Source organism: Pholcus phalangioides, unplaced genomic scaffold (assembly GCF_987345545.1).
Source record: "Pholcus phalangioides strain wild (caught in Gottingen) unplaced genomic scaffold, Ppha-v1.0 ptg000004l_1, whole genome shotgun sequence".
NCBI lineage: Eukaryota > Metazoa > Arthropoda > Arachnida > Araneae > Pholcidae > Pholcus > Pholcus phalangioides.
In genome coordinates, this window is record NW_028301597.1 from 10,798,633 (window position 1) to 10,812,151 (window position 13,519).

Consider the following 13,519-nt stretch of genomic DNA (forward strand, 5'->3'; position numbering starts at 1 on the left):
GGATTCACCCCCACCGGGGATCCACGCCACTCCACTGTTGTCTCTTCTCGCTGGAAGTCCGATAGATTTCAATGGAAATTCTTACGAAACATCATTGTTCAAATGTTATTGTGAAAATGATGACAATGGCAACACAACGGACTTCATTGTTCATGTTTATGACTTTTCCCCCCCCCCCCCCTTTTTTCTTAATATTAAATTATTTAGGGTTCATAGTCCGAGTCAGAGCAGGAGTCTTGCATCTCAATCCGGTTTTCTGCACCATTCGGTCTAGGAACGATGATATGGTCTTCATTGTTTTCTATGTAGTTAATTAATTTATTGATCTTTCGATGGAATTCTTGGTTCCCAAGAAGATGCAATTTCCACTGATGTACATTGACAGGTGGAGAAGAGACGTGATAAGCTTTTGTAAGAGGACATGACGTGGCGTAGTGTAATACTGTGCCTTCCTCACCACACCTACATTTGTCCGTTCTTCGATGGAATCTAGCTAAATAAGAAGGAAATGGACCGTGTTCTGAGAAGAAGAGAAACATTTCTCTGGTCCATCTCCTTAATTTGGCCTTGACTGTAGGAATGAGAGCGAAGATTTTACGTCCTGTTTTTCTCTCATTAGACCATCTGTATTGCCATTTGTCCATCATTTCGTTCTTCAGGATTCCCGTAGCCCAAGATTTGGGAAGAAATAATGAAAAGTCTGAAGATTCTCTTTCTGTTGTAGATTTTGCCATGATGTCAGCCTCCTCATTTCCCCGGGTACCAGTGTGAGCCTTTATCCATGCCAGACTAATATTCGGGCTGGTACACAAGGAGGATCTGACCTGTCTTGCAACCAGATGTCTTGAGAGAGGATCCTTGACCGCGTGTAAGGATGAGAGAGAGTCTGAAAATATAGTAGTTTTTCCACCGAGCTCCATTGCTTTTCTGCATGCCATGTAAATGGCAAAAAGTTCCGATTGGAAAACTGTATTGTTACTATGGAGTTTACACGACCATCGGAACAAAATGTCATTTGCCTTGTAGATTACAAATGCAGCGGCCACACCACTTTCCGTCTTGGAGCCGTCAGTGTAGATTGAAATTTCATCATCAACTGAGGTTATTCTGTCTTCTGATGAAATTGTGGAAATTTGTACGTCAGTTGGAGAAATTGCTGGATGTTCTGTCCAACCCGTTACATTACTCTGGAGTTGAAGATGTCCTACAAATGTACCGTTTTGAAGTTGGATGTTTGTCTTATTCCTACACAGAAGACCTTTTTTGGCCTCGAACTCAACAAATAGCCTCAGTGGAGGGAGCCCCGTCACTACCTGGAGCGCATTTGTAGGAGATGTTGAGTACGCCTTCAAAATATACAGGAGACAACCTCTTTGGATGGAATCAATCCGGCGACCCTGCTCTTCAGTGAGGTGTGCTCCCCAAATGACTGCTCCATACACGATGATTCTTTGAGCAACCGCGAGGTACAGAGTTCTTCTCATTTGCATATTAATGCCCCAGTTCTTGCCTGCCGAGCACCAAAGTTTTGGTAGAAGAGCATTAATTTTGTTTGATATTTCTGCTATGTGGCCGTACCAGTTGAGTTTATCGTCAAAAATAACTCCAAGAATTTTAACCTGGGATTTTTTCTTTATGAATTGATCTCCAATCTTAATTGATGGAGGTCGTTTTGACGAGATCCAGAGGAAGGATGTTTTTTCCGCTGCTATTTTTAGATCCCTTTGTTGAAGCCAGGTGTTGATGGAATTTAAGGTGATTGTCGCTGTAGTGCCCGTTCTTTCCACGGCTGGTCCTGAAACAATCACGATTAAATCATCAGCGTATGCTTGAACCTTTACATTCTTTGGCCAGTTTTGCTGCAAAAGATCATTGATAAAAATGTTCCAAAGTAAAGGTCCAGAACATGACCCCTGAGGACAACCTTTTGTGATTGTATGGAGAACTGGACCCTCAGGTGTATCGATTTGCACTGTGCGATCACTCAGAATACTGGTCATCATGTCAGCTAGGTTTGTAGGAATTGGAAGATTATGAAGTTGAGATGTGATGATATTATGATTAATATTATCAAACGCCCCTTGGATATCCACGGATCCCCTTGGATCCCACTGATATCATCAACGTCTCGGATATCATCCAAGAAGTCAGGGAGATTGTCCTGCACGCTTCAGGGAAGGGGAAGAATCTCCGCTACGGCGTCCCCTCAGCCCATAGGAAGATTGCCCTCCGGCACTTAGATACCCTCGCTCTGTGGGCCGACAAGGCGGACCAGATGCCTGTCCCCACGAGCTCAGCGACACCGCCTGCCGGAACAGGGTACTACGCCACCTCGCCAACGTCAATGAACTCTGGCGCCCGCCCGAAAGAGTACAAGCGCAACCAACAGACCCAGACAGACGAAATAAGGGAAAGAACTATCCAGGACATCATGGAAGGAGATGGAATCTTCAGTGCTGCCACCCGCCTACAGGATAACACCCTCAAGGAAAACGTTCCATCACCCAGGCTTCAGAGACCGCAACGAAATCGCATTAGGGGCCGCAACGTATCAACTATGCACCCTACGCCCCCCTTGCGAGAAAACCGGGCCCTGGGACTTCTGGAGAAAACTGGCACGCCTTGAACCCTCCAGCGGACTCGCCAGTGGCGTACGAGGACGATGCACCCATCCCTCCCCCCCCCCGGAATTTGCGGACACCACTAGAGGGCCGACAATCATGCAAGCGACAGCAGCGGACGAGACCTCCAACAGAGCCGCGGACACGACAAGACAGGACAATCCCCCAGCGAGTACACAGGGCCATGTGTTACCTCAGCCGACCGCCTTTCAACTGAGACTTTTGGAACTGGCCGACAGATCGGCACCGGATTTACAATACCGAAGGGAGAACCCTTGGACCGAGGTCACCAGCCAAAAGTTCCGTCGTCGACAGCGTCATGCGCCAAAGCGATCCCGCCACGTCCACTTCGAAACGCCCAGATACCTGAAGGAACACCCCTCGACCTGCCCTCGGAACCCCCCCCCCCCATTCGCAATAGATACACGGCAACCCCTCATCAAGAACAGAACCTTCGTCAGCACCCTGACCGAAGGCGTCAGCAACAGGAGCGGACTATTGACCCCAACCGGCGCCCCAACATGGTGAGAGGCAACGACTGGGCCCGAACAACACCCACGCATGGGCAGCGCCCGAAACCAACCAGAGCGACGCAATTCCAGAGGGACCGCCCTCGCATTACTGACCACCCCTCCAGCGCCCCGCATCTGAACAGCCGCCCCCAACAGTCTTTTACAATGGATCCTCCTCGCTATACCACGTATGCAAGGGCAGTGGGCAACGCCCATCAAACCTCGCACTTCTCCAGGCAGTGGGCCCTCCACGCATACTTCTTCTCCCCGGAACAGGGCACCAATAGGAAGGTTTACGACGACCTCATGGAGCAAATCCTCCTTTCCAACATCATTTTGCTGGAAGCCAAACCACTAGTCGCTGCTAAACTTACCTCAAGTGGCATCACCATCACGGGACAGACCACAACATTCCGTCGCCAAGTGGTACAGGAGATATCAAACAACTTTAAGCTTAAGCATAACATCTACATTGCCTAACTTTTTTCTGTTCTCCTCCCAGCCATTATATGTCTTCATCAACAACTTCTTCCTCAAACTCTGACTCAGACTCCCTACTGGACCCTTCCTCGCTTTCTGGGAGAGGCCTTAAGATCCTACAGATCAATCTGGACAAGGCACATGCCGCCACCTCCAACGCCTACGTCCACGCCAGGAAACATGAATACGACTTCCTCCTTGTGCAAGAGCCAGCCCTACTGCACCACAGAGTGGACTGCCCCAATAACTGGCGTTACTGGCAGTCCCGAAACGCAAAAGCGGCAATCATCCAAATCAACCAATCCTTTTCCCCCATTTTCCTGTTCCACAGCCAAGGGGCAGTTGCCATCAAGTTGTCCCTCCCATCCTCTACGGTGGTCCTCTGCTCGGCATACTGTTCGCCATTAGCGGACATTGACGCGTCCATTGCCGAACTGGACTCTCTCATCCAGGCAGCAGGCCCGGCAGACACTATCTTTGCTACAGACCTCAACGCCCACAGCCCTGTCTGGGGTTATAGAAATCAAGATGACAGGGGCAGAAAAGTCTTGAATTTCCTGTCGTCTTTTGACCTTTTCCTGCTGAATGACCCCTCTTCACCTGCCACATACACGCATGGAACGGGCTCCGGCTGGCCAGATATCGCATTCACAAGTTCCAAGCATATCTTTGATCGCACGAAGTGGGCCGTGGACACAAGGAATAAATCCCTTTCCAGCCACAAGTACATCGACATTCACGTCCACGATCGCCATCTTCGACACAACCTGCCAGGACCTATCCGGTATAAAGACACGCAACGATGCCTGCTCAGACTCCGCGCTCATCTCCCTGCAGCACTCAATCAACTCTGCCGGGAATTGCCCCTCATCTCCACAAAAGCGCATCTCGACACGCACGTTACCACGCTGGTTTCTGCTCTTCAAGCGTCCTGCGCATCCACTCTCGGAGTCAAGTTACCCCCAACCTTCACGCAGGGCATACGCTGGTGGTCCCCCCAACTTTCGACAGAGAAAAGGGCCATCAGAGCCCTGGAGAGGCGCATCTCCAGATGCAAAAGGCGCCAACAAGACACGACGGAAGAAACTCTCTCCCTGCGACAACTTCGCGCCAATTTCAAACGGTTGGTTAAACGTACTCGGATCGAATCCTGGAGAAAGCTCTGCACGACGACAAACACAACATTCGGAACACCTTACAAAGCTATCTTTCGTTCGAAGAAACCGCCGCCATCGCCTCCTACGCCTCATCCCCATCTCTCAGCAAAAGAACTGGCAGCCATGCAGCTCAGGGACTTTTTTCCCGACGTGGAGACAAACATACACACCATGAGCCGCCTTTCCACCCACAGGAGGTCCTCCGCATAGCAAAGGCACTGAAACTCAACAAGGCGTCCGGTCCAGACGGGCTCTCCAACAGCATTGTACAGGCGTTTGTCCAGACAATGTTGGACTACTGGACAGGAGTGTGCAACAAGTGCCTGGATTTTTCCCTGTTCCCAAAAAGGGCCGCCTGGTACTTGTACCTAAGCCTGGTTCCGCACTAACAACGTCATCCCGGCCTATCACGCTGACCTCGAATCTGGGCAAGATACTGGAAAAACTAATCGCACAGAGGCTGACGTTTTACTTGGAGCAAGGAGAGGCGCTTCATCCGATGCAATTCGGCTTCAGGGCAGGAAGATCAGCAGACGACGCCCTTCGCCACCTGCTGACTTCGATCGAGGCAAACCGCAGGGAGAATTTCCTTACGGCAGTCATCTCGCTGGACATCAAGGGAGCCTTTAATAACGTACGCCACGAGAAAGTCATCAGCGCCATCCGCAACCTTGATGTCCCAGCCCCATTTAGTGCGCTCCTAGAGGATATCCTGCCGGACAGAGAGGTCACCCTGTCTACGGACATGGGCGAGGTATCACGCACTTTAGTGCGTGGCTGCCCGCAAGGTTCATGCACCGGTCCGGCCTTCTGGAACCTCGCATTCGATCCTCTTCTTCACTCATCGTTCCCCCTTCCCCCTGGCACAAAGGCGTTCCTTCAAGCCTATGCCGACGACCTGGTGCTAGTCCTAGCCGCTCGCCAACCGGAGAATGTCACGTCACTGGGACGCATCGTTCTCCTTACGATCTCCAGATGGCTCCAGGAAAACGACCTTCAGGTGGAACCATCCAAATCACTGGTCCTGTGGCCAAACAAGCGCCTGAAGAAGCCCTCGTTCAAACTGAACAACGTCAGGCTAAAGCATGCCTCATCAATTAAGGTTCTAGGGATAATTATTGATAAGAACTTTAACTTCCTCTCGCACGTGTCGCAGAAGAAGACGGCAAAGATGCTCAAAGACTTCAGGCGCCTCTCAGGCTCAAATTGGGGCTACGGCAAGGAGTTTCGGAATACCCTCTATCGTCAGATAATTGTCAGGCAAGTGGCCTACGGTGCATCCATATGGTATTCCGACCCCGGCGTCAGGCTCTCAAGGGCGGTTCAGGCTCTTCAGCGCCCGCACCTCCTGTTCATCACTCGAGCATACAGGTCCACGTCGAACAAGGTACTCCAGCTGGCCACCCACAACCCTCCTCTGGGCCTCGTTCTGCAAGCGGAGAATCGTCAGGTTCGGCTGCTTAGGTTCAGGGAAGACGTCACGTTTTTTAACACGAGATTCCTGGCCGACAGGTTTGAACGCCCGGTCCCCAGCGTTCCCCAGCACCCGTCAAAGGAGCTGCCCACGGACCAAATTGCTCTTTTCCAGGCGCCATTCAACGAACAACAGTGGCAGATCTTCACAGATGGCTCCAAGAACTCCGACGGCGTGGCCTCTGCATTCGTGGCATTCCGCAACCATGTCCGAGTACAAGACTGGAGCTCCCGACTCAACAATTTCAACTCGATCTTCCAAGCCGAGATCTTTGCCATTCTCCAAGCGGTCCGCTTCGCTTCATCATGCTCTGAACCTTCTATGATCTTCACTGACAGCCTCTCTTCCCTCCACGCCATATCAAACCCGTTCAACCGAACCCAACTGGTGAACGACACTCGCAATACCCTCCTCCTGCACCCACGCATACGCCTTTCATGGATTAAAGCCCACCAAGGATTTAAAGGCAACGAGGAGGCCGACACCCTAGCAAAAAGCGCCACGACAACCACTTCTGCCATCACTCTCCCGCTGCCAGCTTCGCACGCGAAGTCACATTTTGCTACGCTGGTCCTCCGCAGGTGGCAACTCATATGGAATGCGGAGGAGACTTCCACCAACGTTAACCTCATTGTCCCAACGGTCTCACGTGGTCGGGAGGTGTGGTCAAGGACGAAAATCATCTTTTACACGGAACATGGTCCCTTCCCGACGTACTTGAAGAGGTTTAAGGGCTCGAATAACCACTTCTGCGCCTGCGGGGGAATCGGCGATCTCCATCACTACGTTTCCATATGTACCCTTACGGAATCGTACCACTCCTTCTTCTTGGGAGACTGGAGCGTGCACCAATATGCATGGAAACGACGTATGATGCGCAGCCCCTTCAACTACAACAAAATTGCTGCACTAATTAACTTCTTGGAAGCTTTTTCGCACCTTCTACATCAAGATACCATGTCTGACCCCCCGTCTAGCGACTCTGACAGCGGAAATACGGATGATCTTGACCCGCCAGTTACCAGATCACGCTCCACCGGTCAACATTTTATGCTGGTGTAATCCGAAACCCCTCAACGAGATGCGATACGACCAACTCACCCACTCACCACACCCAGGGCTTGTGTAAGCTCCCTGATGTCGACGCCGTAACTATAGGATCACATGTGTATTATCGTGTGTATATAGTGTGTATTATAGGATCTCCTGTACATTTTGTATATTTGTATACTGTTCTTTCTTGCACTACTTTTTTTTTCACTTTTTTTTTTTTTCATCATTTTGGAAATCTGCACAGCACGGGCACTCTGCTTCGCTCAATCTTTTTTTTTTCCCCTGTAACCGTCGTAGAGGGACGGCGCGGTGTCCCCCCTTGGTAAAACTTGGCTCTCCAGCTTCCTGGATGGGAGCGCTCTCTAGCAACGGCTAGATGGGAGCCATCACTCTCTGGCAGACGGCCAGCAGAGATGCTCCCCGGCGCAGACGGCCCGGGTGGGAGCCTAGGTCTGGACACCAAGCTCCCTCGAAAGCGGACGCGCTGCTCTGTCGGTTCTATCCTGCTGCAGCCGGTACGAATGGTATTTAAAGTTTTTCGAATCGAAAAATTTCGTTGCGGTTCTATGGTCGTTTTCTGAGAAAGTTTGGAAAACGATGGTGTTCTCCCTGGGTTTCGCCTCCGGGGGGTGTTCACATTTTTTGCGAACAGTTGCAAAATCCCGGAGCCACGTATCGCCCCAGCGCGAGAGAATGATGGCTGGTATTTTGACCTTACCTCGATTGGGGGCGACTTGATTAGTTCGATTTGGTGCCGGTATGGCCACTGGGGGGGGGGGTGGTGCTGGTTTCTTTTTTCTTCTATATGAGACTTTGGTAAAGCCGTCTTGGTCCACAGAGGCTGCAGTGGAGTAAGTGGGAGGTGGGGGCGAGGGGATCGAGGTTGGCGAAGATGGGGGAGTGGGTTCAGCGGATGCTCTATCACTCGTGATGACTGGGGAAAGGGGGGGGGGTCTGTCGGGGGAGAAGCATCGACTGGTTCGTTTGTTATGCTGGGGACTTGCCCTGGGGGCGACTTGGGTGGGGGGGTTCCCTCGGTGCTGTCGGCTGAAATGTTATGCGCGTTTACTACGATTGGTGCCAGGGTTGGCTCGGGGGGTTCTTCAATGGTGGATGAAGACGAGTTAGAGTCTTCTGTGCTAATATCTGTGGAGTCGGTTACGCCACTGGAGGTCGATTGGGTTGAGTTATTATCTGTCGATTGGGCACTGTCTTCGAGGGCAGTAGAGTTCTCTGTGAGGGAGAGATGTAGCGTAAAATTATTCGATTCGTTATCGCCAGAGTGGTTAGAATCATCTTCAGAGAGCGGGGGCGAATTTTTTTGGGGGCGACTTTTCTTTCTCTTTTTATTTTTTTTCGGCGTTTCGCTGGTCGATGGGGGATTCCCTTTGACTGGGATAGGGGTGGAGATAATTCCCAGCTTAAACGCGCGTGACGTTTTGTGTACACAGGAGGTATCTTGGAATTTGTCAAAGAATTCCCTTGCCTCGGATATAAAGCTATCGATTAGTGAATTTTCATTTTTTTCGATTATTTCGTCTATTTGGTCGGAACGATTGAGCGGAGTTAGTCTATTTGACAGCTCCGTGTAGCTTGTTGCAAGAGAAAGAATTGCTTCATCAAATTTGCAACTGTTGAACGATTGATAGGGCGAAGCGTTAATTACGTCTTCTTTGCTTTTAGCCCATGTAAGGAGAAGATTTCCAAATTCGATTCGTTGCTCCCTTGAGAGCTCGTCGAAAGCATACGATTGGCGCTGCAATTGCGCATAGACATTATCATCCTCAGCGGTGGCGAAGGGACGTAACACACCCATTTTCAAAAAATAGAGAGCGCACAATCAAGACCACTTACCTTGATTTTTTGTATCCTAGAAAAAAAGTGTGTAATCCATTGCACATGGGGGGGGGGGAAGAAAAAAGTCACAGTGGGAAGAGGGGGCGACGTAGAAGCGAAGTGAGATGGTTCTGCGGCTAGCGCACCGGAGAGCCTCGCGGACAAAGTCGCTGCGGCGGTCCCGAGCAGGTGTCACCAGCCTTGTTTCTGAACAACCGTTTGAGAGCTTCGATCTCTATCCGGTGTTTATTAAAGATCTTACGAGATCAGCTTGTGGGACCCGTCCAGCCTTACTATGGCCTAGGTCCCCGGGTTTTACTCCCTTGGCCGGGCTGAGATTCCTTCTCACCCGGACCCCTACGGGAGAACGTGCGTCAGCGAGAAACCGTGTCCGTCGGAACGAGCTGAAAGAAAAAAGCGTGACCGTGTCGTACGGGTGTCTGCATGCGAAATGATTTTGTCTGGGATCACCAACGCTAACCACGAATATTGGTGTTCTAACTGGATTTGGTTATTCGAAAATTCCTGTCATTGGTTCTTTTCAAACGATACTTTCCATTGACGATCAGAACCTTACTGCTCAGATACACGTTGTGCCGAATCCCTCCATGATATATGATATTGTTCCGGATAATTTTCCACAAGACTTCGGGATTGCAAAACAAGAAGTGGTTTGACGGACAAACACAGATTTATTTACAGGACAGCAATTTACACGTATTTACAACGTAATCAGAGAGCTAACTACTTTCTCTCAACGTTTAAACACGACTGACTTTTCAACGAATCTCTCTATTCGAGTCTCCTTGAGCTTCTCTAGCCTGCCATTTTGTGAGCACCGCACTATTTATAACCCCGGAGAAACTTCGAGAAAAAGAACATTCCAAAAAAATTCTATTTTACAGTTTTCTAGTCGACGGTGCCACCATACGGACTGCTTGGAGGGGCGTTGAATCACTGTTTGGAGGGGCGGGACTTTCTAGATTTTTCTCCAAACGCCCTGCCAGTTCTCCACCAATCACAGTCATTTCCGCCAAACCGAAACCGGTATCAACAGATTTCGATATTTCTGAGAGCCATCGAACGAATCGCGCAATCTATCGTCGATAGTTCATAACATTGCCCCTCTCTTAGAATTGTTCGTCCCGACAATTCAGTTCGGCGGGTTGTTACTGTGGTAAGAGGCCAGTCTGTTGAAGTGGACCACCTTGCACTTCGAGGATGGCGTCTTCTGGATCCGAGCTATGACGTCGTTCAGCCTCTTCACGACTCTGTAGGGTCCTTCCCATGACGTCTGAAGTTTTGGGCACAGTCCTTTCCGGCGCTTAGGGTTCCACAGCCAGACGAGGTTCCCTTCCTTGAAGTCATGAGACGTATCCCTCGCATCGAAGCAGTTCTTCAGCTTTCCAGAGCCGATGCTGATCCTGTGTCTGGCGATTCGATGCATGTCCTCGAGGCGCTCCTGGAGTCCCTGGACGTGTTCCTCCGTTGGAAGAGCAGCATCTATCGGTCGCCGGAACATCAGATCACCTGGCTGGCGAAGGTCCTCTCTCTCATCAGCGATGACTGGTATCCGGTGCTCTCGTGGACGGTCCTCGGTAACGGTCGCAGGATGTTCGGGGTGATTCCTTTGCGGGCGGCGCAGGCGTCGCAACTCTTGCACCACTCTTCCATATCGGTCCTGGATTTGCCCCAACAGAATCGTTCACGGACCCTCTGGAGAGTCTCAATCACGCCGAAATGTCCACCGGTCGGGCTTTCGTGCAATTCCTTCAACACATATTTCACACGACTCCTTGGCAGGACGAGTTGTCACCGGAACGTCTCCATCCTCCGACTCCCATTTGCGGTACAGCACGCCATCTCTCATCTCCAGAGAGTCCCATAGCACCCAGTATCTCTTGGTCGTCGGACTGGAAGAGGCGACGTCTTGCCATGCTTGTTTATTCCCGGTGGATTCCTTCAACTCCATGATCGGTCGTATGTCGGGATCTTCTAGTTGAGCCTTTCGGGTGTTCTCATCGCTCCAAGGATCATCACTTGAGACTTGAGATGTTATCCGTCTCACTATAGGGCTCACCGGTCCACACTTCTCTTCTGCCTTGGGGAAACGACGACGGTTCTGTGGACCCGGTCCTGTCGTCAGGGCGTCGGCATTTCCATGCGCTTTCTCTTTACGAGGCTGGATCGTCCTCTTCCTGCCATCTGACCCTCGTGAGAGCACAGTTCCGGTCCTGCCATTGGTCTTCTTTGCATCGGCGATGCACTCTTTTTCCGCCTTTGGAATGTCTACCACTTTCCTTGGAGGTACATCGTCACGACCGCATCCGAGCAGGGCGATATGCTCCTTCGACGTGTGCAGCTGGTCATTCCTCATGTCTAAGGAAAATCTGTGTTTCCTCAAGAAGTCCACTCCGATGATGCACGGATCCTTTATGTCTGCCACGAAGACGATGTGTCGATAGGTGACCGTGGCGAATTTCAGTGAGACTCCTAATTTTCCGCGCACAGTAATTTTCTCTCCCGTGACTGTCTGCAGCGTCAACGATGGTGGTACGTAGAGAAGTCGTTGTTGGAATTTCCGAGCCATGTCCGTCCTGACGATGCTCACGTTGACTCCGGTGTCGATGACCATCCTACACGGCAGTCCATCAATCTCGCCTCTTACGTGGAGTCCGTGGTCTCCTCCGTGCAGCTGTGAGACGTGGTACACTCGGCATGGCGCATCTTCCGTACCGGTAGCTGTGACTGAGCATACGCGCCGCAGGTGGCCTTTTCCATGGCGTTTCCAGGGTTCCCAACGACTTGTCTCTTCGGGTCCCACGATCGTTCTTGGCGCTCTTTAGGAGATCTTTCAGCTCTCTGATGATGTATGCCGTAGCGTTTTCCGCCACAGCGCCACGGACCACTCGTCGCTCTCGTCTCGAAGCTTGATGGGCTGCTTCGAACTTCATGGCGTTGACGAAGGCACTTTTCACGTCCTTGTATTCGCCCAGACGCAGCGCCTGCTGGATGTCGGGGGTCCTTGACAGAATCGACGAAGGCTTGTAGGGTTAATCCGTCCCTGATGTCCGGCGGGCAATCGGAATATGCCAACCGCGAGAGTCTCTCGATGTCCATGGCCAATTCTTGCAACGTTTCGCCAGCCTTCTACTGCCTGGTCTTCAGTTGCAGCCGGTGAAAGTCCTTGAGGTAGTGTCAAGGTGGAACAGTCATAGCACACTTTTCCCCCTCTTTTGACATATGACATAGAGTTTTTTTGAAATCGAGAGTTATTCATATCGTATTTATGTGTCATATTTATGTGTCAAATAGTAGATATGTGTTTTGTATTGTAAGAAAATTAGTTTGTTGTCCTTTTTTCAGTTGGGAAAACGAGTAGGTTACACACCTATTTTTTTTGGACACACGGTATGTGTTTTCAAAATTTTTGATTTTCCACACGATCTCGATATCGTAGACTTTGACCGATTATTCTAAATTAATCCCCTGGAATTTTTGCTCCTAGGTGTCAACAGTGAACCGATTTTGAGGCATCTTTGTTGGAGAAATTAAGAGTTTGTAAAAATTTAAATTTGTTCTAGGATAGTAAGGCAAGAGATGGCCATTTTTCGAACTTTCGTTTCCGATCTCGAAGGTGACGCGGAGAGAATATTTGTTTGTTTGTTTGTTTATTTTTGCGGAGGGAAACACACAAAATTACCGCTTTTCGTGTTTGAAACTTTTTGCAACGTCATCAGAATTTTTCTGGAGAATGAGATATACATGCTGAACTATTTTGTGGAGTCATTAATTAAGTAATTCATTAATAATTTCTTTTTTTTAAATGGAAACTTACACACGTGCCGTTGATATTTGTTAACGTTGAATTTGGATAATAATTCTGATTGGAAAATATTTAGATATTTCAAGAAAGTGTATTCTATGTGGCACCTTGAATTTAAAATCATGTGTTAATTAATTTTTTTAATTTTCTTTGTCATATGACGAAATTCTTCCTGTATCATTGATTATGCGTCGAAGTATGTCATGTGACCTATCATTGGAACGCGGAATTAATTTCCCGTCTAATGGTAAAATTTGATTTGTATTTTTTTAATGATGTGTGTGCGTAATTAAGCATTTTCCTTTTTGTATAGCATTTAGTGCATTGTCCTTGGGATCAGAAGAGTCTCCCCGTAGAAAGAAAGTTTCGTTCAGGGCGTTATTTTGTCCGGATTTTAGACTTGCCCTTTCACCTTAATTGGTCAAAAGTGATGTCGTAAAAATTTACGCCACGAATCAAAGTGTGCGCATTTTCGAGGCCACGCCCACTTTTCATTTTACTTATACCCTCGAAACGTCGGTGGGTTGGTCATTTCTTTAGTCAGTTCTGTGGTCAGTCGT

The 13,519-nt window shown here is 49.6% G+C and overlaps 2 protein-coding genes across 2 annotated transcripts; one reads left to right on the forward strand and one right to left on the reverse strand.

The window, feature by feature from the left end:
* Positions 1–203: 203 nt before the first annotated feature.
* Positions 204–2,000, reverse strand: LOC149086529 (uncharacterized). The gene has a single exon (XM_089231791.1). It carries the CDS (start codon positions 1,998–2,000, stop codon positions 204–206), a length of 1,797 nt encoding a protein of 598 aa, XP_089087917.1.
* Positions 2,001–5,269: 3,269 nt separating this feature from the next.
* On the forward strand, positions 5,270–7,306 carry LOC149086530 (uncharacterized). Its single transcript, XM_089231792.1, has one exon. The coding sequence runs from the start codon at positions 5,270–5,272 to the stop codon at positions 7,304–7,306; it is 2,037 nt and encodes a 678-aa protein (XP_089087918.1).
* Positions 7,307–13,519: the final 6,213 nt, after the last annotated feature.